The sequence below is a fragment of the Capsicum annuum genome, chromosome 3 (assembly GCF_002878395.1).
Source record: "Capsicum annuum cultivar UCD-10X-F1 chromosome 3, UCD10Xv1.1, whole genome shotgun sequence".
In the NCBI taxonomy this organism is placed as follows: domain Eukaryota; kingdom Viridiplantae; phylum Streptophyta; class Magnoliopsida; order Solanales; family Solanaceae; genus Capsicum; species Capsicum annuum.
In genome coordinates, this window is record NC_061113.1 from 162,889,345 (window position 1) to 162,916,439 (window position 27,095).

Genomic DNA, 27,095 nt, shown 5'->3' on the forward strand with positions numbered 1-27,095 from the left:
ATTGCCTCTTTGTAAGGACAAATTTTTTTATATTTAGCAAGTACTTTAGAAATAACTGTAATATTTACTAAAACAGAAGAAATAGTTGGAGTATATTGTGCAGATACTGTGTTTGTAGCTTGATAAAAAGTTTTCAAAATTTACAAAGTTCTTCTACTTCAATCCAATCATCAGAACCTAGCCTTGAATAATTATTCGAATTAATCGAATTATAAACTAATTGTATAGGTTCACGATATATTGAAACAACTTCAAGCATTTGATACAAAGAATTCCATCTAGTTGGAACTTCTCTTGGAACTTTTCTATATGGAAGATCTCATTTTGTACATTGATATTTAAAATCATCTATTTTAGCCTTTTTTTTATTTTAAAAATAAAACTACAAACAATTCGAACCTTATAACAACCATCTCCAAACAACATAACACCATCATGTACTATCAAATTTAAAATATGTGCAACACAATTAACATGAAAATAATCATCATCTATAGGACATAGTCTACCACTTAAAAAATCAATGGCTTTCAAATTATTAGAAGCATTATCTAACGTACATGTCATAGTTTTATCAATAAGTCTAAAATATTTTAAGCAATCCGTTATTGTAGTAGATATAAATTGACCGATTTTAGTCTCGTCAACATATTTGTAAGCAATAATTCTTTTTTGTATGTTCCAATGGTGATCAATCAAATGAACCGTGACAGTAAAATAATCATTACCAACAACACTACGACCCATATCAGAAGTAATAGATACTCTACCATCAAATTTACTAAATAAGCAACGAAGAAAATGACAATGTTCAGCTTGAAATTTAAAAATATCATTTTTAATTGTATTTCGTGAAAAACCTTTGAAAGAAGGATTATATACTCGTTGAATATAATGAATAAAACCGGGGTGCGAAGGAAAGCTAAAAGACAAACCTATAAAGGCAACCATTTTCGCTAGTTCTTCTCTATCTACATCTTCATTATATGTCAATCAAGAACTTGAGCCAGACTGGTTAAACCTATCTAAACGCGTTTGAACCATATTACCTCCTACAGATTCTTCCATCAATGGTGTACCACCTTTTTTTGCCTTAACCTCATTTTCTAGACGAATAAATTCTTTATTACATTTCCTCAAATGCGTAGTAAGCAACCTTGTCCCACCATTTTCCCCCCCGGTCAAATGTTTCATAACTCTCTGACATTTGTTGCAAGTAGCAATATTATTTACCTTATCGTGACTCATAAATTGCCAAACTAAAGACCTTTTAGGACATTCAGTACCTTTGGCCCTGCTAAATTCCGGTAAAGAGGGAAGTACATCATCGTCTTTTGGTAATTCCGTAACCGGACTAGTAGGGGTAGGGGTTTCACCTAACTCTTGTTCTTCTATATCATCTTCTTCCGGTAAGCCTTCCTCAAAATTACCATAACGCCTACTTAGTGTCTCATGGTCTAATTCCATACCTACACCAACATCAAAACCATTAGGTTGTGATAAAGAAGTTTCACTAAATCTAGGCGTAGTAGCACTATTTTTTTTTTCTACGAAAAACCTTACCAAATATTGGTCTTTTACCACTACTCTTATTGGCATCCATAATTAAATTTAAATACAATTAAAATGTTAAAACAAGTAATATAAAAATTATAAATCAAAAAATTAATGTCAGTAAACAAATATAGATACTAAAAATAAAAAAATAGAGATTAAAGTTGGAACGAATATACCGAATGTCTGCGTAAAAGCAAACGTATACCAAATGGCGGAATTGAAAGATGATAATTGAGGCTTGTAATATCTTCAAAAAAAATCTCCGACTCCAATTAATACAATAACTATAAATATTGAGAGTATGAGAATATTAAAATTTAAGAGAGTATGAGAAATTAAGAAATTTGTGAGAAAAAAATAGATATAAAAGGGTATTTATAGTAGAAATTTAAAGGGTTAGTGGGGTAATTGGGAGAGGAGGCACAAAATAGCCGTTGCCCCCTCCAACGACTATAATCAAACGGGCCACCAACGGCTTGAATTGCTTAAGGATTATGATATGAGTCTTTACTACCATCCAGGTAAAGCTAGTGTGGTTGTTGATGCTCTTAGCAAGTTATTTATGGGGAGCTTATCTTATGTGGATGAGGAGAAAAGAGGATCGGTGATGGATATTCACCGGTTGGCCAACTTGGGAGTTCGTCTTTTGGACTCCGAGGATGGAGGGGTAATTGTGCAAGAAGTGGTTAAATCATCTCTTGGTGCTGAGGTGAAGGAGAAGCAGACTTATGACCCTATTCTTATGTAGATTAAGGATGATGTGGGTCAACAGAAGGTTATGGCCTTTGAGATTGGTGGTGATGGTATCTTGAGGTACCAAGGCAGGTTGTGTGTTCCTGATGTTGATGGGCTGCGAGAAAGGGATTTGACTGAAGCTCATGAGTCGAGGTATACGGTTCATCCGGGTTCGACCAAGATGTATCATAACTTGAAGGAGATCTATTGATGGAATAATATGAAGAGGGATGTGGCAAATTTTGTGGCCAAGTGTATGGTCTGTCACCAAGTTAAGGTTGAACACTTAAGGTCCGGTGGCATGTCTCAAGAGATAAAAGTGCCTGTGTGAAAATGGGAGATGATCAATATGGATTTCATTACGGGCCTTCCGCGGTCTCGTAATCAGTACGATTCGATTTGGGTCCGTTAAGTATCCCACATCGGAAAAGAGATGGGTAATTGGTCTCCTTATATGGACTTGGACAATCTTCCCCTCATGAGCTAGCTTTTGGGGTTAAGTCTCAAGATCCATTTCTTTACATGGTATTAGAGCCAGGCCTATCTTAAATCTTTGTTCACCAATGTTGGGCCCCCATATTATATTGTCCAAGCTTCAATTAAAGATGCCTGGGCGTGCAGGGGAGTGTTAAGTATCCCACATCGGAAAAAGGATGGGTAATTGGTCTCCTTATATGGACTTGGACAATCCTTCTCTCATGAGATAGCTTTTGAGGTTGAGTTTGGCCCAAGATCCATTTCTTTACAGGGTCATTGTGGATAGAATGATTAAGTCCGCTAATTTTTGCCAATGAGGACTACCTACTCTAGAGAGGATTATGCTAAGCTATTTATTGAGGAGATAGTTAGATTGCATAGAGCGTTGGTGTCCATCATTTCAGACCGAGGTGTGTAATTTTCTTCACACATTTGGCGTTCATTTTAGAAAGGTTTGGGGACAAAAGTGAACCTTAGCACCGCTTTCCACTCTCAAATGAATGGACAAGCGGAACAGACTATTCAGACTTTGGAAGATATGCTAAGGGCATGTGTGATTGACTTTAAAGAAGGTTGGGTTGATTACTTACCTCTCATTGAGTTTACATATAATAATAGTTATCACTCGAGTATTCAAATGGATCCTTTTGAGGCTCTTTATGATAGGAGGTGTAGGTCTTTTATTGGGTGGTTTGAGGTTGGTAAAACTAGGTTGTTTAGTCCTGATTTGGTTCACCAAGCCATGGAGAAGGTTAAGGTAATTAGAGAAAGACCTAAGACTGCCCAAAGTCGCCAAAAGTCTTACGCGGACTTGAGGCAAAGGGAGTTGGAGTTTGCGGTTAGTGATTGGGTGTTCTTGAAAGTTTCTCCTATGAAGGGAGTTATGAGGTTTGAGAAGAAGGGGAAGCTCAGTCCCTGTTATGTTGGACCATATCGAATTTTGAGGAGAGTTGGGAATGTTGCTTATGAGCTGGATTTGCTCGCGAGTTTGTCTTTTATCCATCCGGTGTTCCATGTGTCGATGTTGAAAAAATGTGTGGGTGATGCCTCTTTGATTGTCCCTTTGGAAGATGTTGGTATTTCGGATTTCTTGTCATATGAGGAAATCCTGGTAGAGATTTTGGATAGGCAAGTCCATAGGTTGAGGACTAAGGTTGTGGCTTCAGTAAAAGTTCTTTGGAGGAATCAAAAGGTTGAAGAAGCTACTTGGGAATCCGAGGATGATATAAAGATCAAGTATCCGTTCTTGTTCCCCGCATTGGATGAAAATACCTGTGGTATGGTTTCCATTCTCCTTTCTTGTGGCAATTCAATTTTGTTGTTTGGTTCTGTTGGTATTCCTTCTTGTCTTCGTGCTAAAGGGTGTTCTAACTTCTCATTTAGGGATGATCCTGGGGGTTAATGTAATACCCCAGGTTTTGGCCTCTGAAAATTTCTTGATTTTTGTCATAGTGTACCAATCGTAGTTATAACAGTCAGGTTGCCTGATGTTTTTGTCTTGATCACGACTAAGACCTCACGAGTTGTAGGGTCTGGTTGGGACCTCAGGCTACGAGTCTTGGTGGCGACTCGTGACTAGTGACCACGAGTCGTTACGAGACCCGTAGCGACTGGGAGTTATATTTCCTGCATGATTTCATTCAGGGCATTGTGGTTTTTTCCTTCATTTTCATTACTTTCCACGACTTAAAACCCTTCCCTTAGCCCTATTTCCACCAATTAACATAACATAAACACTCTTCTCTCTCAAATTTCCCAAGCAAGAGCAATTAGGGCTTTCAAGGGAATTGGTTATCTAAGCTTCAAATTGGGGGTTTTCTCTCCGAATTTCTTGGTGTCTTCAGGCATGTATCTCTTACCTAACTTGGTTATATAAAAGCATGTGTTTAATCATGGTTTATGTGAATTTAATTGTTGGGTTTTGAATGATGAGTTGAGGGTTTTGTATGATTACTACTTGGTTGGTTTTTCAATGGTTTTGGATTTGTTATTCATGCTTTAACTTTTGATTTTGAACTAATTGGATGCATGGGCATAATGAATGGGACAGGGGTCGTGGATTCCCCAAAATTATGGTTTTTGATTTGGAATTGGTATTAACCTCAACTCACTTGTATAATTGGTTTTGAAATATGGCCAATTACATGGTTTTGTTTACTTTCCTCAACTATTGCATTGTATTAATGGCTAAACAGGTAAAAATGGTTTTGGAAGGCCTTGGTGGTCATGGTTTGGTTTCTAATTTGGAACTTTAGAGTCTATTTGGCTAATTGATTTAGAATGACATAATGGAATTGGCTTGCAAGCTTAACTTTATTTTAAATTTTTTAAATGGTTCGAATTACAGGAAAATTAGACAATCAAAAAGAATCATTAAATATGATTGTTAATAGATGGTATACTAGTGACAAAGTAGTTGAATTTATGACAATACCAACGGTAAATGCCTAAATGGATGACTCCTTAGTTAATGGATGAGAATATGTAAATGATTTTAATTTGGGCTTAAAGGGGATTGTATAGCTCGTCGTGGAAGGTAGAGGTCTTGGGGGGACCGATACTGGAAAGCATGTTTGTCGGTGTGGGGGTCTTTATGACCGTGTGCATGGTTCACACTTTATACATATTTTGGAATGACTGGGGTCGTGGATTCCCTGGCCCTTCCTCGAATTTTTTTTGTTCGTGCGGCTAACACGCACTGGGACCCTTTCAGTCGGGGGAGCTGAACCCATATAGCCCGTGGGTGTCCTTCGGACGGTTAGAGCTACACAATATAGGTTAATGATTTTTAAATCTCATGTTTAAACCTTGTACCACGTACCCCATCCCGACATCTTATATATATATATAAATGCATGTACATTGACATTGGTTTTGTTTTGAAAAAATGACATTATTGTATCCCTTCCCTGAGTTACATGCTAGCGCTCACCACGCTAACTGTCTTTAGATGCTAGGGTCCTATGGTTTTCAGTTATCTTGTGCAGTGGTAGTGATCCGGTTCGTCGGTTGGTCTGCTTGAAGTGGTGAGCCTCCACCTTCCGGAAGACCTGTTACTTCTTGGTTTCATTGTGTTTCGTAGACTGTTGCTTTTGGATTTCTTTTGGTTATGGTCGGGGCATGTCCCGACTTAGTTTGGTATTTGGTTTTGTTAGAGGCTTATGTGGACAATAATGTGGGAGTGATTATTGTTGACTCTTAGAGATTACTTTTGGGTTGCATTAACTATCTTATCTTTATGTTTTGGGTTGTCTTCCGCTGTTTATCTATATTGTGTTCGGTTGGTCAGGCAATGGGAGTCTCCGGTCCAGGGTGGGCTTGAGATACCCGTTACGACTAGGCCCGGGGTCGGGTTGTGACATGGTGATATGCCATGGGATTTATTAGGTAATTTAATATTTGGTGGCCACTGTTCAAAGATAAAGCCAGTCAACTTGCCAAACGCACCGATTACCGACTACTCCCTTTAGAATATAAGTGAATTGTTGGAACTTTCTTATAATCTAAAATAAGTGAATTTTTCAAAGTTCAAGACTCTATTAATTATTTTTCCAGATTTTCCCTTCTTTTTGGTGAGGTTTTTAAATGCTTCACATTTTCTATGAGATTAATTGCACTACTTACAAAGTTATATTTATGGTTTCACATTGAATCAAAAGGGTGGAAAATTACCCTTTGATTTATACCTTAAACATCTTTCTTAAGGGGTGTGCCACACCCCAGTAATTCACTTATAGTTTACTAGAGGGAGTATAAAATATCTGATTATTTGTATATGATGGTATTTGAACAGTTATCTTCTCCGTGGATACAAGGTCCCCAAAATGTGTTGCTCCTTTGTTTGTGTAGCTGTTTTTCCTAATTCTATCCTATTGCGCAGAAAAGTTATCTGGAGAGCATATTAGATGGAATATTCGAGCGCATAACAGATGACGAGATTGGTGAAAATGAGCTATCAAGCTTGCAATCGATTGTTCTGAAGCTTCTCAATCATTTTGACAACCTAGAGAAAATATTGCAATTGGTAGGTTACTTGTCATTGTGGTTGTTTAAACTGATTTTCCTTTTATTCTTGTCTCTTATCTGTCCTATGCTCCTACACTCCTACTAGTCATTTTCTACTTTATGCTGTAGCCAAGTGTAGTCAGCTAAAAGTATGATAAACAACCCATCAATATACATGTTGTAAATTGGGCCCTGTAATCAGTTCTGTAATATTGTTTTAAAACTGGGATATGAATCACTTAATGTTGAGCCAAACGACCATCATCATTTTGCAGGACCGTTTCAATCAAATATTAAGTGTGATGCCGGGGAGCTCTAGGACCATTATCAATATGCGGATTCTTAGTATAGCCACAAGGTATAATTCTTTTTTGACCGATTGTGTGTTTTAATATCAATTTTTGTTTCTATGAGAAATATAGGTGAAGAATATTATTGAATTGTTGTAACTACATTATTATGAACAAGGGTGATTCTTCTATATAAGAACAAGGGTGACGTTCAGAGTTGCAACAACTACCGGGGTATTAAGTTGTTGAGTCACACGATGAAGATTTGGGAGAGGGTGGTGGAGCGGAGGTTGAGGAAGATTGTGTCTATTTCGGAGAACCAATTTGGTTTTATGCATGGTCGCTCCACGACTGAGGCAATTCACCTTGTGCGGAGACTGGTGGAGCAGTATAGAGAGAGGAACAGGGATCTTCACATGGTGTTTTGTAGACCTGGAAAAGGCGTATAACAAGGTCCCTAGGGAGGTTCTTTGGAGTTGCTTGAAGGCGAGGGGGTTTCGGTGGCGTATATCTGAGTGATTAAGGACATGTATGAGGGAGCGAAGACTCAAGTAAGGACAGTGGGAGGAGATTCTTAGAATTTCCCAGTCTTGACGGGGTTGCACCAGGGATCAACTCTTAGTCCGTTTTTATTCGCTTTGGTGATGGATGTTCTGACGCGGAATATACAAGGCGACCTTGGTGTATCCTTTTCGCGGATGATATAGTTCTGATTGATGAATCGCGACAAGGGGTTAATGATAAGCTGGAGATTTGGAGAGAAACCCTGGAGTCTAAAGGTTTTCGGTTGAGTAGGACCAAGACGGAGTACTTGGAGTGCAAGTTCAGTGACTCGAGGCAAGAGGAGGAGGTGGTAGTAAAGTTGGATTCTCAGGTGGTTTGCAAGAGGGATAGTTTTAAGTAAATCGGGTCTACGATTCGGGGGAATGGAGAGGTAGATGAGGATGTATCTCACCGCATGGGGGCAGGTTGGATGAAATGGAGGCTCGCTTTGGGAATTTTATGCGATAAAAGGTTGCCCCTCAAACTAAAAGACAAATTCTATAGAGTTGCAGTCCGGCCTGCTATGTTGTATGGAGCAGAGTGTCGGCCGGTTAAGAGTTCTCATATTCAAAAGTTGAAGGTGGTGGGAATGAGAATGTTACGTTGGGTGTGTGGATTCATTAGGGCTGATAGGGTTTGGAATGAAATTATTCGAGAGAAGGTGGGAGTGGTGTCGGTGGAGGATAAAATTCGGGAAGTGAGGTTGAGATGGTTTGGTCATGTGATGAGGAGGGGCACAGATGCCCCAGTTCGTAGGTGTGAGAGGTTGGCCTTGGAAGGTTTCAAGTGGGGTAGGGGTAGACCGAAAAAACACTGGAGAGAAGTGATTAAACGTGACATGGAGCAGTTACAGCTGACTGAGGACATGACCCTGGATAGAAAGTTATGGAGGAAAAACATTAGAGTAGAGGGCTAAGGGTGTGGAGGAGTAGTAGTCAGTAAGTAGGTGGACTTGCTGTCGTTTGTTGGCAAATTTATGTATTTATCTATTTATTTATGGCTTTAGTTATTTATTTACGTATGTATTTCTTTTTTCTTTTCTCTAATTGCGAGTGTTGTATCTATTTTATTTGTATCATGTTCTACGATTTTGATGTTTCTGTTTAATGTCTTTTGTCTTGAGCCGGGGGTCTATCAGAAATAGCCTCTCTACCTCCCTAGAGGTAGTGGTATGGACTGCGTACATTCTACCCTCCCAGACCCCACTATGTGAGAATATACTGGGTTTGTTGTTGTTGTTGTTGTTGTAACTACATTATTACGTTGAGGTTCTATTTATAGACACTACATTTCAATTGTTTTCCTAATAGACACTACATTACAATCCTTTTCCATGTAGGATTCTATATGTTATTCCTATTCCTACTCATATTCTAACACTCTCCCTTAAGCTGGTGCATAGAAGACATATGTACCAAGATTGTTATGGATGTAATTAATACGAGGATTGGTGAGTGACTTGGTGAAGATATTTTCGAAAAAACTAATAAGGACTGCTCTGGACGTCCAGGAGACCTCAATTGAAAAGGAACAAACTGAAAAAGTGATCCGAAAAGTAGTAAATATCCCTGGAAAGTTGATCTGTCGCTGGAAATTTCCCGAAAACTGGTAGAAAATATATGGGTTATCTCGAAATCAAGAGATGAGTAGATCTTGAACAAGAAAGTCATCGAAGACCTGGCCAGAACATGGTCACGCGCCAAACTATTAGATTTGATAGCTGAAAAGTGATCACAATTTGAGAAAAAATTATTTAGGTAGGGTCGAAATGATGGCATGACCCTATTGAGAAAAAGAATTATATAGGTAGGTTCGGAATGATGGCATGACCCTACTGAGAAATAAAACTATATGGATAGTGCCAGAATAACAACACGACCCTATTGAGAAATATAAATTATATGGATAGGGTCGGAATGACGGCACGACCCTACTGAGAAAGAGAAATTATATGGGTAGGGTTGGAATGACGGCACGACCCTACTGAAAAAAGAGAAATTATATGGGTAGGGCCGGATTGATGGCACGACCCTACTGAAAAAGGAGAAATTATATGGGTAGGACCGGAATGACGGCATGACCCTATTGAAAAGAGAAATTATATGAGTAGGGTCGGAATGATGGCACAATCCTACGCAAATTAGATCTGAGGAGTCATCGTAAAGATGCATGGAACTACGCAAATCAGAGGAGCCACTGAAAAGAACGCATGGTGCTATGCAACTCAGATGTGAGAAACTATGCTGAATAGATGCACGATACTACAGAGATTAAATATAAGAAGTAGTCAGAGAGATGCACGGTGTTACACAAATCTAATATGAGAAAGTAGTCACCGGATAGATGCACGATGCTACGTAAATCAGATATGAGAAAATAGATACCGGAAAGATACATGGTGACCCAACTTTTGCTAACATAATCATTGGCCAAGACGGGCGGCATATATGGATTATAGCCGCCCGCCGGCGGGGAAAAACTCTTTGATTCTTTACCAAGATCATGGAAGCTCTGATGCCATGTGGGAAATATAGGTGAAAAATGTAATTGAATTGTCATGACTACGTTATTACATTGAGGCCGTATTTATAGACACTATATTCCAATTCTTTTCCTAATAGGGCACTATATTACAATCCTTTTTCAAGTAAGATTCTATATGCTATTCCTATTCCTATTCCTACTCATATTCTAATAGTTTCATCGAGCACTAGTCTACTGCATTTGTTCCTGCATATGTATATCCCTTGCACCATTTAGGACGGGAAAAAGCATTCCTATTGTTTAAAGTCACTGCATAAGACCTAGCTGACTCACCTACCTTGGGTGAAATTTTAAGATGATAACCGCTTCTCGCGCTCTCTGATCCATGCAGAAGCAGTATTCTAACTATCATGGACCGTTATACTCTTGACTATCATGGACTGCAAATTTTTCTTGTTGGTCAATCTGCCTGACAGCTATCTTAAGGATATGCATGGGAAGTTCATTGCCATCTCACCTATAAACAAAATGCATCCTTCCTTAATTATTGACAAGAAATTGAAGTACAGTGACAACAAAAACTTCCTCAATCTCAAGTTAGTTGGGTCAGCTGTATGCATCTTCATTATCATAAATGCTCTAATTTGGTCCATAAAATTTCAATTCCTACACTGAACTATTATCTAACACTAGGGGTTCTCTAATATACTCTAGTGGTTATATCCTAAAATACTAAAGAGTCTTTTAGTTGGCTTCACTTATACGAATTCTCAACTTCCACTGTTTCATATCTTTTGCTAGATTTCTCTGAATTCTGAGACATTCTAAATTTTGAATGAACTTATTCCAATGTATTTTTAGATCTATCTCTTCCTCTTTAACACTTAATCATCATGTTTTCACATCCAAGAACCGGTGCATCTAGAGGCCTACATGACATGTGGACAGATCATATCAAGCGACATTTTCTCATTTTATTCTCTGTATACGCTTGTTGGACCTTCTGATAGATGTGACATGTTTTCACATCCAAGAACCGATGCATCTAGAGGCCTACATGACATGTGGACAGATCATATCAAGCGACATTTTCTCATTTTATTCTCTGTATACGCTTGTTGGACCTTCTGATAGATGTGATCATTTTGGATCTTGTATGATTGCACAGCCATTTTAATATTCACACATAGTTACGACTTACGACACTGATCTTGTAGATGTGCCGCGCTTTAGAGGCCCAGCATTCACTGCCGTACAATATTGTTGGCTTTAAAATCATTCTATAGAACTTAACTGATATTGAATTTTCTGCAACGGTAACTGATAGTTTTCTTGGGCACATTTAAATTGGCTTCTTTATTTAGAAGATACCTTTTCTGGAAAGTGAAATAAAATTGTCAGTTCCTCTAATGGAAATATAATTGTCATTTTTCCTCTTTTCTTCTTCTCTTTTAGGAGTTCTTATGTTCGAGATCCTACAACCATTCAATTCCTTTTCGAAGTTTCAAGGTCCTTGCATGATTACATAGATCTCTCAACTATTAAGGACAAGGAGAACAACCATTGCGCAAATTTAATTTTTCGTTTTATACACATGGTAATGAAATGTTGTTTGCAAATAATATCCTTTTTCTTGATGGTAGGTCAAGAGATGTGAAGTACAACCTTAGTGCTTTACATGTTCTAATACATATCATGATCATAATGTTCAGGTTGATTATGGTTCTGATGGTGAACGCCACTTAGCTTTTTTGGTTCAGTGCCGCGGAGTTTTTGGAAGCATAAGTGAAGTCAAGGTTAATGTTCTCCATAAATATGCAAAGATATCCTGAATTGATTACTTAAAAGACTTGCTTATTTTCTGCTTCCATATATTTTGCATAGGGAACAGTTTTTGGCTATATGATTTCTTTTAATTTTTTTTGTTATATGAATGTGAAGTCACTTTGTAGAGGTTCCAAAATAAACAATATTGCATATTGCACTCTAATGGGTCTAAAGGAATGCCATTGATAATGAGGATTCACAAAGTTGACACCAACTAACTAGAGACTGAGGCGTAGTTTTTCTTGTGGTTTCCTTTTAACATTGCTAACAAGCTCGCACTTGACTTACTTTAAAGTAAGCATGCTGTAGGATTTAGATATAGTAGAAAGGTTTGAGTTCGGGATGGATATTGGATCTTTTGAAACTAATTATTGCTGCCCTTGTTGATGAGTGACAGCTCTGATATCTTCTGCTTCGTGCAGGAGACGATTGTTCATTCCAGCAATTTACTTGTGGTTAAAGCTACGCGGAGTGGCAGTAATTATGTCACTTTTGTCAAATCTTGTATAGCATGCAGTGAAGTTACAATACCATCTATCCCATCTCATCTGAAACAGTTAAACCTCTACTTGGAAACTGCAGAGGTAATGTTAGTTCTTACTTTATTCCTATTTTGCGCTGCTGTTAATTCAGATGAATCTTTCTCTTTTTGGCTATCAGGTTGCATTAATGGCTGGCTTAGTTTCTCATTCAGATGGACTTGTAGATTCAGCATTGAGGTGCTTGCATAGTGTTGACTTACTGGAAGGTTTGTCTATGAATTCTTCTCCGGATGTCTCAGTTCAAATTGTAGTCGACTCAAGTTGTAGATTTGCGATGCACAAGACTGAATCGAGCTGGATGGTTTCTTTTAAAGCCTTCTCTATTCCTTTCCCTATCCTGAAAGTGTATCACTTACAATGTTATTTCAAAACCGATTTTGGAGTAAAGTTCCTCCCTTTATTCCGAGGAAGTTAATAACACCATTCCCTGATATATCCATTACAATACATATTATAGGTGAGAGTCAACAGCAACAACAACAACAACAAACCCAGTATATTCCCACATAAGTGGAGTCTGGGAAGGGTAGATTGTACGTAGTACATACCACTACCTCTAAAGAAGTAGAGAGACTGTTTCCTATAGACCCCGGCTCAAGATAAAAGGCAGTATACAAAAGCATCAAAAGCATAGGACCCCATAAAATAACATAGGTACGACATCCACAACAAATTGCACATTGTCAAACCGAGGACACCAAAGTCCACCTAATTACTGTATATGACTCATCCACACCCTTAGCCCTCTATCCTAATGCTTTTCCTCCAAATCTTCCTATCCAGGGTCATGTCCTCAGTCAGCTGTAACTTCTCCATGTCACGTTTAATCACTTCTCTCCAATATTTCTTCGGCCTACCCCTACCCCGTTTGAAACCTTCCAGGGCCAATCTCTCACACCTACGAACTGGGGCATCCGTGCCTCTCCTCATCACATGACCAACCATCTCAGCCTCACTTCCCACATTTTATCCTCCACTGATACCACTCCCACCTTCTTCCGAATAATTTCATTCCTAACCCAGTTTGAATATAAAAGGTAACCCAGTTTCATTCTCGCTTGCTCTAACAATAGTAGAAAGCTTACTATCATAACAACGGCAATGGATAATTAAGCATCTTAATTTATTATTGAAAACAACAATGAAGTCAAGCTTATGGGCATTGTCTGAAATTGCATTCTGCTCATGATCAGTTAAAAATGACATGATTTCCCCTTTTGGGAGAATGGAGAAGTGCTTGTTGCCTCTATTCACATTTTTACATTACTTTTATAAAAATTACTTGCACCAAATGGCCTGTACAGCTTAGATAGAGGTTTTTAGATGCTCTGTTAGTCTACCCTTTGTACGAGCTTTTGAGTTGAAAGGGTATGGAACATGTATTTGCTATTTGAAGTTTTGGAGATGATGTTAGTTGAATATGATGACGACATGATGATAAAGTGGACAAGAGAAGCAAAGTTCTCAGTTATTTCATTGTCAGAGCAGTAACTAGGTTCAATAATTGCGTGGAGCACATATTGCTGTTTCCATTTACCTGAGTTCTCCAAGATCTTTTCATGTTTGACCCTGTATGTTTTTGACTAAAGACCTGACCAACTATTCAAATTGATGTGTCTTTTGAATCTGTTGTGAAGCCTCTTTATTTGAATTTGAGAGGTATTTATGCATGTTTCTGTATCAAGAAGCAACCAGATTTAAGATATTCCACCCCAGTATTATAGTGGTTTTCCTTGGTGAAATATTGAATTGCAATAACATTATCTGCAGGCTCTAGGATGCCCAAGGACATTGATGGGTTTCAATCAACATTATGCAAATTTTGCAGTCTTATTGTTATGATACCAGGTTTTTGATATGGTCCTCTTCAATTCTTCTATTTTGCTTGTCCTTTGCGATGTCTTTGTATCTTGTAATCTTGGAACATAGGAAAGCATGTTGGAAGCAAAACCTAGTAATATCAACCACTTGAGAATGGCCACTTGGTGAACCTGTAATCCGAAGAGTTAATTTGAACAAACTGCATATAGATGTAGTGTAGTGGGTAAGAACGAAAATCAGAATCGAGTCTGGTATTTTCTGATATCCCAATAAGCATGGGCTAAAATATTCTAATGAAGTAGGAAACTTCTATTGGAGGAAATGTTTACTCCTCCATGGAACTCTGGATCTGATACAATATGAAGAGAAGCTTGATTCATTTTATTGATAGTCCAAGCAACATAGGTCTTGGGCAATCCTTTCCTTATGAGTTAACTTTTGGGATTGAGTTAGCCCGTGATCCATTTCTTTACATGATAAAGAAATGGTTCGTGGGTCTAACCCAACCGCAAAAGTAAGCTCATGAGGGGGAGAATTATCCAAGACCATATAAGTAGATCAAATTTCCCTAAGCCCACTTTATGGAACTCAACATCCCCTTGTACGCCGAGGATTGGACATTTGGAGGGTGGGAAATATAAGATGGGTTGGGAAACATCTAATGAAACAATGAATTGGTTGGGCTTAGGTATGATACTATGATCGGATCTTTGGACCTAACTCAACCTCAAGAACTAGTTCTTGGGGGGAGAATTGCTAAAGACCATATAACAAGACCACTCATTTCTTTTTCAATCCGATGTGGGATCTTCACTGTTTTAAAATATCCTGAACGTCTGTCTTATAGGCAAAAGTTAGAACTTATGTATTTTTTTTTTAAATCAAGTAAAAGTACTTTCCTTCGTAAACATGACCAAAACGGAGGTATAGGTTAAACTAAAAGATCAAAACACTACAAGATATGATTCTCTACAAACTCAATCCAATCCTCTATACAAGAAAGAACTTTTTGCTTACACCATAAGAAAATAAGGAAGCGGAGGCTACTCCTCAATTGCCAGAAACTCGACTCTACACCTTCAAAAGGTCTCTTATTTCTCTCTCCCCAAACTACCCGCATTGGTGCAATCGAAACGATGTTCCAAGACCTTCATCTTCTCCTTCCTCTCTTACTCTTCCAAATAAGCATCAGATCTTTCACAGATTATGAACTTAAGTTCTAACTTTAGCCTATAGGGCAGAACTTTTGGTCAATTGTGCAAGTTCATTGTCTTGAAATGTCCTGAATGTCAGCCTTAAGGGCTAAAGTTAGAACGTTTGCCTTATGGGAAAAATTTGTTAAGCGAGGCCAAAAAATCAAGACCACCCCTTATGGAAGCCATTTTTGTAGAACTTTTTTTACGGGGGACAAAATAATCAGGACCTTCCCATTTTAGTGCCATTTCTAAACTTTATCCGCCTCTACCCCTCCTCAAGCCTACTATGGCCAACCCCTCACACCTCCTTATCGGGGCATCTACATATCTCTTTTGCATATGTCTGAACCATCTCAGCCTCACTTCCCCATCTTTCCTCCATGGGGATCACTCCCACCTTGACCCGAATATCTTGTTCCTCATCTTATCTCTCCTGGCATACCCCTCACATTCACCTAAGCGTCATCTCTGCAACTCTACTCTGAACATGAGAGTTTTGATTTTTTTTGCATCCATGAATAACCTATAAATACACACTTAAGAGAATGCTGACTTGTTTTTTCTCGGAGTTAAGTTATTGAACCACATGCTTCCAAAGACACGAGTAGAAGAAAGAACAAAGGTGAATGGAGAAACAAACAATGTGTGGAACTTGATTTTGAGATAGTTGAGGAAAGTAACGATTTATAGGATAACAAGATGTGAGAATTGTATCGCCCGGAAAGGTAACTATTCATGAGATTGTATGAGTAGGATGTGAGCAGTCTCAATAATATGTCTATCCTGTCACTCAACCGTCCCACTGTGTTGAGATGTATTAGCACAAAATGTTTGATAAATTATCTTATGAGAGTTCATGCACTGCTAAAATGGAGAAGATAAATATTCTGGCACACTATCGCTACAAACATGCAAAATAGAAACCCCAAATTGATTTTGGACTTTGGCATGGAAAGTTTGGAAAATGAAAAAAAAAAAAACTCCAGATCAATTTTTCATCAAGAATATCCAAGTGCATCTAGAATAATTATCAATGAAAGAGACAAAATAGTGAAATCCCAAAGGAGGACTGATCCAACTAGGACCCTAAATAGCTATATGAACTAAAGTGAAATGACATATCAAAAATAAATGAACTAAAGTGAAATGAGACTATTCCTGATTATTAGTATGTCAAGGGAAAGGGAAATGAGTGTTTTGAGAAATGGCGTGGCTCACCTTCTAATCTAGATTGTTGAAACAAATGAGGTACCATTTCTGAAGCTTTGATAAATTAGGATGTCCCAATCATCAATGTGATAACTGATAAATGAGGTGACCCAGGAACTTGACAAGTTGTAGAGGAAGACAAGCTGTCAGCGATTTAGGAGTATAAGGTAATAAAATCATTATACCAGGTACAAATGATCCTTTCTGTATTGTGTTCCTGTATGACAACGAAGTTATTGAAGTATGTCACTGAGCAGTTAAGTGATTGGGATAAAAACCTATGAATATGAGCTACCTCGACATAGTCCGCTTACCATGGCTTGAGATCCACAAGCCATTCTGACTATTGGAAGAGATTGAGTGTAAGAAATATTAGAGGAAAGAGATTCATTACTGCAAATGTAATCAAATGCACCTGAATCTATGACCCAAATAGTGAGAGAATAAGATTTAAAAACACAAATCACAATATCAACCTGAAGGTCATGAGCTATTTCAGAGGACGTCTGCTGAAGTCCTTTGTTCTTGAGAAACTCAAATAATCATGTTGGAGTTGTAAGGTTAACTTCAACTCTTTGAAGTGAAAACAAAGAAAGAATGAAGAGAACAAATAATTTACTGCACAAAGGTTGATTTTTCATTAATCTGAAGTGGTGCTTAAATACTAAAAAAATGCAATAACTAAAGCCTATAATTAAGACATTACTTTGTACATGATTCCATAATCAGTAATATCCAACACAACTAAACCACTAACATCTAAAAATCAACCACTAAACTAAGTTAAGAGAACATGGCTTAAAGAAACTAGATAATGTCCAACATGGCTAAAAAAACTGGATAATGTCCAGCAACTACTTCAACTTTTACTGCAATAACTGAGGCAATTAATCAACACTCCTCCTTGCTTCAGTTGCTGCAAATTTAAAGTCTTTCTCTGAGAAATTCAAATCTGCTCTTTGGCAAGATTTTGGTAAACATATCCGCTAGTTGAAGATCCGTTTTGCAGTATTTTTTTTTCATCCGGTGTTCGGTACCCGCATTGGAGTTCGACTAATCCGGATTCGCGTCGCGTAGGGCCCCATTCGGTGGGAAGCGCTCCCTTTGAGTGACGGAGTTTGGTGAGGACCAGTCAGATCTGTGTGGATTAATTTTAGCTTTTCAATGGCTCTCCAGGTTGCTTTCTTGAAAGAAAGTCTTGCTTGCTTGCCAAATTGACAAGTTTTGCAATCTGGTTTTTCGGCTTCAAGATTAGGCAGCCCTCGAACCAGATCTTTCTTTTGTGAGTTAATTACAGCAGCATGGTTGACATGTCCGAGTCTTTTGTGCCAAACTTGTGTGTTGATCTTAGTTGCGGAGTAAGCTTTTTGCTCATGATCTAAAAGATCTAATGTAAAGCTCCTTCCCTTCATCATTACCTTGAATAAGTTTTTGCCATCTTCATCCTTGATTTGACAGTAATTGGATTCAAAGAGAAGTTTGAAACCATTCTCAAGCATCTTCCCAACACTTAACAGACTATGACTAATATTAGGTACAAAAAACACATCTTTGATTAGTTTTGTACCTGAGGAGCATTTCATTTCCACAGTACGTTTGCCTTCAGCAGGAATATAGTCTCTATCATCAACTTGTACTTTGGAAATTACTGAAGTATCCAACTCCTTGAAGAGATCACGATCAAATGTCATGTGGTTTGTGCAACCGTTGTCAATAAGCCACTTGTCACTTGAGCAGCTAGTTGCCAAACATGTCGCTACAAAGAGTTGCTCTTCATCTTCCTGATTAGCTACTTGTGCAGCATTAGTTTGCTGAGTGTTGTTCTTGCAAACCTTCTGATGATATCCCATCTGCTAACATTTCTCACACTGTTGGTCTGACCTTCTCCAGCATTTGAACGGTGGATGACCCTTCTTTCCACAATGTTTGCAAGGAGGAAAATCATGTTTTGCTCCCCTATGGATCCCAGGAGAATGAGAACCTGAGTTTTCCTTGTTGTTCCACTTTTTCTTTCCTTGATCTCCATGGTTTGATTGAACTTTTGCAGGTAGTGCACCCTCAACAGATCCTTCAAACCTCATAAGTCTTCTCTGTTCTTGTGCCTACAAAGCATTCAATAGTTCTGCCAAACTAATCTGTGACAACTTCTTAGAATTTTCTAGTGCGAAAATAGTTGTTTCAAAGGGGACTGTTACTAGAATTTTTTGAACCAATCTAGAATCAGGAAATGCAGAGCCAAGTAATCTTACATTGTTGGCAATATTGAGTAATTTATTAGAATACTCTTTGATTGTCTCTGAATCCTTCATCTTCTGAAGTTCAAATTCTCGGATAAGGTTAAGAGTACGCATACCTTTGATCCGTTCATCTCCTTCATATTCTTTCTTTAGGAAATTCCAGACCTCAAAAGCTGATTTCAATGTCATAATCCTGACAAAGATTTCAATTGAGACTGCAGCGAATAACATTGCTCTAGCCTTTGATTTTCTTGTTTTCTTTTCCTTGTGATTCCTCATCTGCGCCATGGTTGAATTTTCAGGCAAGGGAGGAACTTCGTAGTCCTCCTCAACAGCTTCCCACAAATCGTTTGCCTCCATATATGCCTTCATTCTTGATGCCCAGATATGATAGCCTTCACCTTTGAAGACAGGTGGTGCTAGTGCAGTGAAAAGAGTCTCTGAATCCATAGGAGAAAAAAACAAGAAGAGAAAGATATGTTTCCCTCAAATGCAGGTCGCTCAAGAAGAGAGTTTTGATACCAATTAGTTGGAGTTGTAAGGTTACCTTCAACTCTTTGAAGTGAAAACAAAGAAAGAAAGAAGAGAACAAATAATTTACTGCCCAAAGGTTGATTTTTCATTAATCTGAAGTGGTGCTTAAATATTAAAAAAATGCAATAACTAAAGCCTATAATTAAGCCACTACTTTGTACATGATTCCATGATCAGCAATATCCAACACAACTAAACCACTAACATCTAATAATCAGCCACTAAACTAAGTTAAGAGAACATGGCTTAAAGAAACTAGAGAATGCCCAACATGGCTAAAAAAACTGGGTAATGTCCAGCAACTACTTCAACTTTTATTGCAGTAACTGAGGCAATTAATCAACAAATCAACTAAAGAAATCATTCAACCTTTCAAAGTATTGGATCCACTATGTTGCAAACAAAATTTCAAATCCCAGGATCCCAAGAGGGTGTCAAATTGATTCAAAGAAGACTAAGAGCCTGTTTGGATGGGCTTATACTTTTTGGCATATTTTTGTCTTTTGGTAGAAAACAAGTTTAAAGCACTTTTTTACTTTACCCAAATACTACAAAACTGCTTAAAAGCACTTAAAATAAGTCAATCCAATCAGGCTCTAAGAAAACTTAAAAAGAAAAAAAAAATTGTTGGAAATTTGAAAATGCGTTAAAGGACTTCTGAGCCCTAGTCAACCTGATCAGTGATGAATATGGGGTAGATATAAATAAGTCTGCAAAGTGAACAGATAAGTCACGGGGAAATGACTAGTACTGTGTAGGTAGCCTGAAAAATGGCAAGAGAGTTACCAGTAAATTCTGAAATATAACTGGAGAGATGTATGACTTCAGTTGAGCTCCCGATAGGTTGAAACTTTGCTAGAAATACTGAAACAAGCAGGAAAGTTTGCTGGAGAGGCTGTGTTGTAGAAACAGGCCGGAAACTGTCAGATTGTCCAGACAACCCCTAAAAAAAGAGATATGTGATGGAGGTGACTGGAAGGTGTTTCATGCATTTGTTGTGTGGGCTTGATGTGTTTCTGGGGGTCTTGTTGCTTACGGAGTGTGGCCACACGTGCTAGGCAGCTTCCAGAGAGGCTTGTTAGGTATTGGTTGTTGGAGGATCCCAAGCCTCATGGTAGTGTAGGTTTTTGAATGTCACTCGAAATAGGTATGATGCAACCAGATCTGAAGCTCACTGGAAAAAATTGTAAGGTGACTATCTTCTTACCTGGACGTTGTTCTTAACTACACAACACAACTTTCTCACCGATGCTCATATATCTTGTGAGAAAAATAAGACAAGAAAGGAAGAATTGAGTGAAAACTCAGGTTAATTATACCTTCATGAATGTACAAGTGCCAAAACTGGAAAGAATCATTCTAATAAATTGTGACTAATCCTAAAAAGGGCAGCCCGGTGCACTAAAGCTCCCGCTGTGTATAGAGTCCGAGGAAGGGCCTGATCACAAGGATCTATTGTACGCAGCCTTGCCTTGCATTTCTGCAAGAGGCTGTTTCCAAGGTTTGAACCCGTGACCTCCCGGTCACATGACAGCAACTTTACCAGTTACTCCAAGGCTCCCCTTCATTGTAACTAATCCTAATTGATTAAAAATATTATTTACAGCACTCTTAACTGTGAGGGTCTAGCTTCCAAGATTGTGCAAGGAGATAGTACTTCTAGATCGGATGGTGGCTAAAACTAAGTGATGGCAAAGCAAACAGTTGCAGAGTTGGATCATGAAATATCTCTTGGTAACTATGCAGAAGGAAATATAGAGCTTTTAATATGATGAAGTTAATTTTCAATCAGTTATAATTCTATATTTTGTAGAAATTATGTTGCCAATCATGTTGTTGAACTCTTTGAGATAACCGTGTCTTTTTTTGTTCTTCTTTATAGAACTTGCATAAGACTGGCCACAGTTGGTATCCAATTTTCTACATTTTGTGTTTATATTTGTCGTTGGGAACAAATAATTTAATAATGCTTAAGGTTCTAGAAGTTTGTCAAAGAACTGCATTAACTGAATTTTCTTTTTTGACAAAGCATGAACTGATTTTCTGCCTGAAGTTTACAGAAATTAATTTGAGTCCACCCTACATGTAGCATCTTCCTAACTATAGAAGCAAAAATCTAATGATACAAGAGTGCTAAGATGTTTAGATGTCAAAATCTTAGATTGACGAATCATGTTATACTGCCAATGAGCTTTACGACGTTGCTTTTTGTCTTGGATTCTCATTCTAGGTAACATTGAACTAGGAGTCACTAGCATCCCCAGGAATATGTTTTCCATCCTCAGCTCCTTGTCATGGTGAGACAACCTTATATCCTCTTTTATCATTTGCTTCATTTCTCTATTAATGTTCTGTTATTATGTTATAGGATGCTGCCATGTGTGAAGGCAAAGGCGTTGTGTGCACTCATCTTAACAGTTGCTGCATTATCGCAGAATAATCTCCCGTACCATGCAATACATGATGAGGTATTCCTGTTGTTTTATGATTGTAAACTTGATTATACATTACATCAGTTTTCAGATTTATGGTATTTCATGCAAGGGAACTGTTAATATGTGGTTAAGTCAATTTTCAGATGTACAGTGTGAGAAATATAAGAGAAGAATATTGTTGAATTGTTGTCACTACATTATTACACTGTGACCCTATTTATAGACACTACATCACAGTATTTTTCCAAGTAGGATTCTATATGTTATTCCTATTCATACTCATATTCTGACACACCCCTTCAAGCTGGTGCATACAAGGCATATGTACCAAGCTTGTTATAGATGTAATTAATCAAGGATTAGGGAGGGACTTGGTGAAAATATCTGCACAAAAACTGGTAAGGACTGCTCTGGTCGTCTCGGAGACCTCAGTTGAAAAGGAACAAACTGAAAAAGTTGTTGGAAAAGTGGTAAACGTTGCCGGAAAGTCGATCTATCCCTGGAGAAAATTCCCAGAAACTAGTATAAAATATATGGGTTGTCTTGAAATCAAGAGATGAGTAGATCTTGAACAAGTAAGTAGCGAAAAACTAGCTGGCATTTTCACAATTTGATAAAAAATTTATGGGTAGGGTCGGAATGATGGCACGACCCAACTGAAAAAAAGAAATTATATGGGTAGGGTCGGAATGATGACACGACCTTACGTAAAATCAGATTTGAGGAGTCACTGAAAAGACGCATGGAACTACACAAATCAGATCTGAGGAGTCATCGAAAAGATACATGGTGCTATGCAACTCAAATATGAGAAAGTAGTCCGGAAAGATGCACAATACCACACAAATTAAATAGAAGAAGTAGTCATATGCATGGTACTACTCAAATTAGATATGAGAAAGTAGTCACCTGAAAGATGCACGGTGCTTCAGAAATCACATATGAGAAAATAGTCACTAAAAAGAAGCACGGTGGCCCAATCTTTTGCTAGCATGATCATTGGCCAGTCAGGCAACATATATGGGTTATAGCCCCTCGCCGGCAGCAGAAGCTCTTTGATTCTCTATCAAGATTGTAGAGGCTCCGATGCCATATGAGAAATACAAGAGAAGAATATTATTGAATTGTTGTAACTACATTATTACACTGAGACCCTATTTGTAGAAACTACACTCCAATCCTTTTCCAAGTAGGACACTACATTACAATTTTTTTTTTCAAGTAGGATTCTATATGTTTATTCCTATTCCTACTTATATTCTGACATATAGTATTTCATGCAAGGGAACTGTTAGTATGTGGTTAATTCAATTTTCAGGTGTATAGTATTTCATGCAAGGAAGCTGTTAGTATGTGGTTAAGCTTGTGAAATATCATTTGTGTTAAAGCAACTAAAGATGATCTATGTAGGTGAACTTTCTGCTACTATAATTAGGCTCTAGCAGATTACTCTTGTAAATATTGAAGTTTGGAGTGTTATAGATGTGCTATTTAAGAACATATACGACTGGGTACATTTCCTTAAAGATGCATTGCATCATCATTCACTCTTTTAAAAGCAGCCCAAAAAAGAAAAAGAACTTAGAAAAATAATTACTCTACCTAACCTATTGGAAACAACAACCGAAAAAAAACCACTTCAAATAATTACTACGTATTTACTAGTTAGCACCCACAAGTTTAGTACCCATTTGAAGTAGCTACCAAACAAATACATGTAACGATACTTACATGTATATGCCTAGGGAACAGATCCCTTCACAACAATGCCCCGCCCCCCTAGTATCTAGTTCTATATTCCCAGGTCCTTTCTGATTAAGTATCTAAAGTCGAGCACATTGATATCCTGTTATCCAGCTTTGCAGACAAGATGGTTATTCTCCTTCTTGGGAATATTAATTTTAGTGGCAGCGGTGAGCCGGTGACATAGATCATTATATAGCAACCATATCTAATATTTACATTAGTGATGATTAGAGATGAACTCTGATCCAATGGATTGGTATCACTGTTGTGCAAAGCGAAGTAGAACATAATTATATTCCTTCAAAAGTCACTTATTAAGAAATGAGATAGGTTGAATGAAATCATTCACTCTGGTCAGCTGGATGAGCCGGCTCTTCGTATACTAGATACTTTCAATATGGAAAATGGCTATCGTAAGGCATATGTAGGATATATGCAGCACAAACATTTAATCATGTTTATGTGGAAACTATTTTGTTGTGTTAACATCTTTTATTTTCTTTCAAGCAACACTACCCAAGGAGTGTAGGAATATAAGTAAAGATGTCCTGGGTAAATTGTAAGATTCCATTCCTTGCTAAAACTGCTGATGAGAGGGTGGTAAGCGGAGAGAGAGGGAATGAGAATGATTTTCTATTACAGAGGTACTGTTAGAGATATTGTCTCGCACCGGAGAATTATCATGTATTGTGTTCGACACCTATAAAAAAAGTGTCTTGAATACATCGTCATTTCTCTCTTATTTTTTATGACTCAGACAATTCTAAAATTTGGCTACCTACCCGACCACATCTTGAGTGGCCCTTACAATGGGTATGCGGCATGGTGCATGAATTCAACTTGATAAACAAAGAAGCGCCATTGACATTCAGTCATATTTGGCAATTCTACATGTGGCCATTTTATTTACTGGTTGGATGAGAAACTATAGATGTGGACATTTTGTTTACTGGAACGAGCTGCCGGTTATAAATATGCTTTTTCTTTTGAGAAAGGTCTGATTGGCGGTTATACTTGTTGTTGTGGGCATAACGACTTGCACTTTCTGGTACTCTATGTTAATAAATGGCGGATATACGAAAGATTGTCCTAAAAAGGGAACAACCTTCTACATAATTCTTTCTTTCACAAGTGTTATAGTGCATTTACCCTCTCAGTTTTGATTTGTCATGCATCCAGGTTAAAGGCAATGACTCTTTGTTCTATTGTGATCAACAATATCTGCAAGAGTTTCTTTCATTTCCTGTTGTTCTTCTTCAGTGCTTAATCGATACTATTTTACAAGAACCAATCCAGGTAACATCTTGTTTATCCTTTGCTCTTCCATGAAAGATACAAGAATAAGGGGACCATTATTAAGCTAAGTCTGCATAATGTCTTTGAAGGCTGCCGGAGCAAATCTTGCACTTGATGCTTGCAATGCTATTGCATCTTCTTTTGAAGTAAGAGTTCTTGTTTTTTTCTGAAATTTTGGACTGAAGGACCTCATGTTCTGATTGGCATCTAAACTGCACCTAATATCCAAGACATTCAAATTGGTATCAGTACCAAATATATACGAAATAAAAAAAAGCCTTTTTTCAAGTTTCTCGTATCTCTTACGGACAGACGTTAAAATGTTGGATTGTTTGATGCAAGTAAATAGTCAATGTTCCCTTGTTTAATCCTAGAATGCTTGCTAAGCAGGTATGTCAAGGAGCATCAGATATTTGCTCCAAGCTGGTCGAAACTGCCAAGTTGTCTTTGAGCTCTGATAACAAATATCTTCAATCTACAGTTGAGTTTCTCAAAAACCGTGGACTTATCCAAAGAGGAGAGTTGTAAAGAGAAGGAAAATAACGTGCTCTACAAAGTGGCGCATAGCTTGCTTTGTCACTATTAGTCTTTTTTTCTTCTTAAGTTAGCATCTATCATTTTTTTCCCTTCATCAAGTTGGCATCTATCATAATGTATACCAACTTAAGCTTTTCTGGTGTTCGAGAGTAAGTTTTTATGTCTGTAATCTCTTCATTTCAATTTCTACTTAGGTTTATTCGCTTCTGAGTATCGTGTATTCTAGAGTTTATGATTTATGCCTGCGTTGTCAATCAGTTTTAATTCTTTGGGAACCAATATTTATTTAGATTTACTATTCTAGAAAGAAAATTACTTCTTGCCAGATGCCCTCAAATTTTGCTTCCCTTGCCAACTGGAGTTGAATATCAACTCGGTAGCGTGTTCACTATCATCTAATCTAACGGAGGGCGGTAGGTAGTCAAATGAACAGAGATTGTGTTCATGAAAAATTAAAACTTCGAAAGGAAAACAAAAAAAGGCGGCAAAATGATGTGATAAACACCCATACTAGTATGTATGCTTTTATATTCTGAACCCTCCGACTCACTTCTTTGCCAACTGAATCCTTAAATTTTTTTCTCGATCAATTAATGTGTAATGCAATTGACTACACGTAGGATGACACGTCAATTTTAAATGACAAGAAATTATATATATAACATTTTTTTTCAAAAAAAAAAAAACGAAAGAAACCCCTGTTGGACAATAAAATTCTCGAGGCTGAAAAATAAATAATTCAAAACAAGAAAATATTGCAACAATCGATTTTACTGATTTCAATGCGTGTGTTACAATCTCTATGAATTCTCTGATTTGCCTTTTCAAATATAAATTCAAGGGCTTAAAGGTTGATTTTGAATTGAAACTTGATCTTGACTTGTGCTTGAATTCAAGAGCTTTTGAGCTTGTTTTTGAATATTGCGGTCTTGATCTTGAACTTTAATGAATTTGATTTGAATGTTTGAGCTTTTTAGAGAAATTGCGATGTTTGATCCACGAACTTTCTCTTGATACTTGTTAGAGTTCTGGGCCTTTTTTCTGAATTATGACACCCCTATTTATAGTTGTAGAAAAGGGAGAGTCATGATGAAGAGAACTTCCTTTGATCAATCAGATTTGATTTTATGGGCCTGCTGCATCATTTTGTCATGTGGCATGGTCCTATTGGCTCCTTCACTTGACTTAGCGTGCCACGTCATTTGACATGTGGTGCTTATTTGGGCCTATGACAATATCTTGGGGTTAGCAAAGTGGACTCCATATTTGTAGCCCAAATTACTGGACTAACCCAATAAATTTTGGGCTCATTTAAATCTATATCTATTTGAACTTAAATAATTAATTCAATTATATTAATCCGCAATATTTATTTGGGATTAATATATTTTGAATTTAATATAATTTGAATTTTGTACGGATTTAAATTTAATAAAATTTTGTTACATACAAAATACACCATACTTTAAGACTTGACGAGACATTTAATATTTTGGCGGCTAACCTTGAAGTATAAATTTGATATTTTAACTGCAACGATATTGTGTAAAGAAAAAAAATAATAGTAATGATTCACCGTAGATTATTTCAACCGACCATATAGTGGAATTACTATATTTTCTTT

General features: G+C 37.5%; 1 protein-coding gene across 3 annotated transcripts in view; it reads left to right on the forward strand.

Annotated features, from left to right (window-relative positions):
- Positions 1-25,803, forward strand: part of LOC107853073 (VPS35 endosomal protein-sorting factor-like) — a 95,963-nt gene extending 70,160 nt beyond the window's left edge. For 2 of the 3 annotated variants that reach the window (XM_047408423.1, XM_016698089.2), the window contains 12 exons: positions 6,650-6,793; positions 7,050-7,132; positions 11,547-11,688; positions 11,804-11,887; positions 12,341-12,502; positions 12,579-12,666; positions 14,231-14,308; positions 21,688-21,754; positions 21,826-21,925; positions 24,818-24,934; positions 25,024-25,080; positions 25,325-25,803. In XM_047408423.1, the coding sequence (XP_047264379.1) occupies positions 6,650-6,793; positions 7,050-7,132; positions 11,547-11,688; positions 11,804-11,887; positions 12,341-12,502; positions 12,579-12,666; positions 14,231-14,308; positions 21,688-21,754; positions 21,826-21,925; positions 24,818-24,934; positions 25,024-25,080; positions 25,325-25,462 (1,260 nt within the window). In that variant the 3' untranslated portion in view covers positions 25,463-25,803. Of the gene's footprint in view, positions 1-6,649; positions 6,794-7,049; positions 7,133-11,546; positions 11,689-11,803; positions 11,888-12,340; positions 12,503-12,578; positions 12,667-14,230; positions 14,309-21,063; positions 21,192-21,687; positions 21,755-21,825; positions 21,926-24,817; positions 24,935-25,023; positions 25,081-25,324 lie in introns of those variants that run through there. The other variant, XR_007053099.1, reaches the window with a different exon arrangement.
- Positions 25,804-27,095: the final 1,292 nt, after the last annotated feature.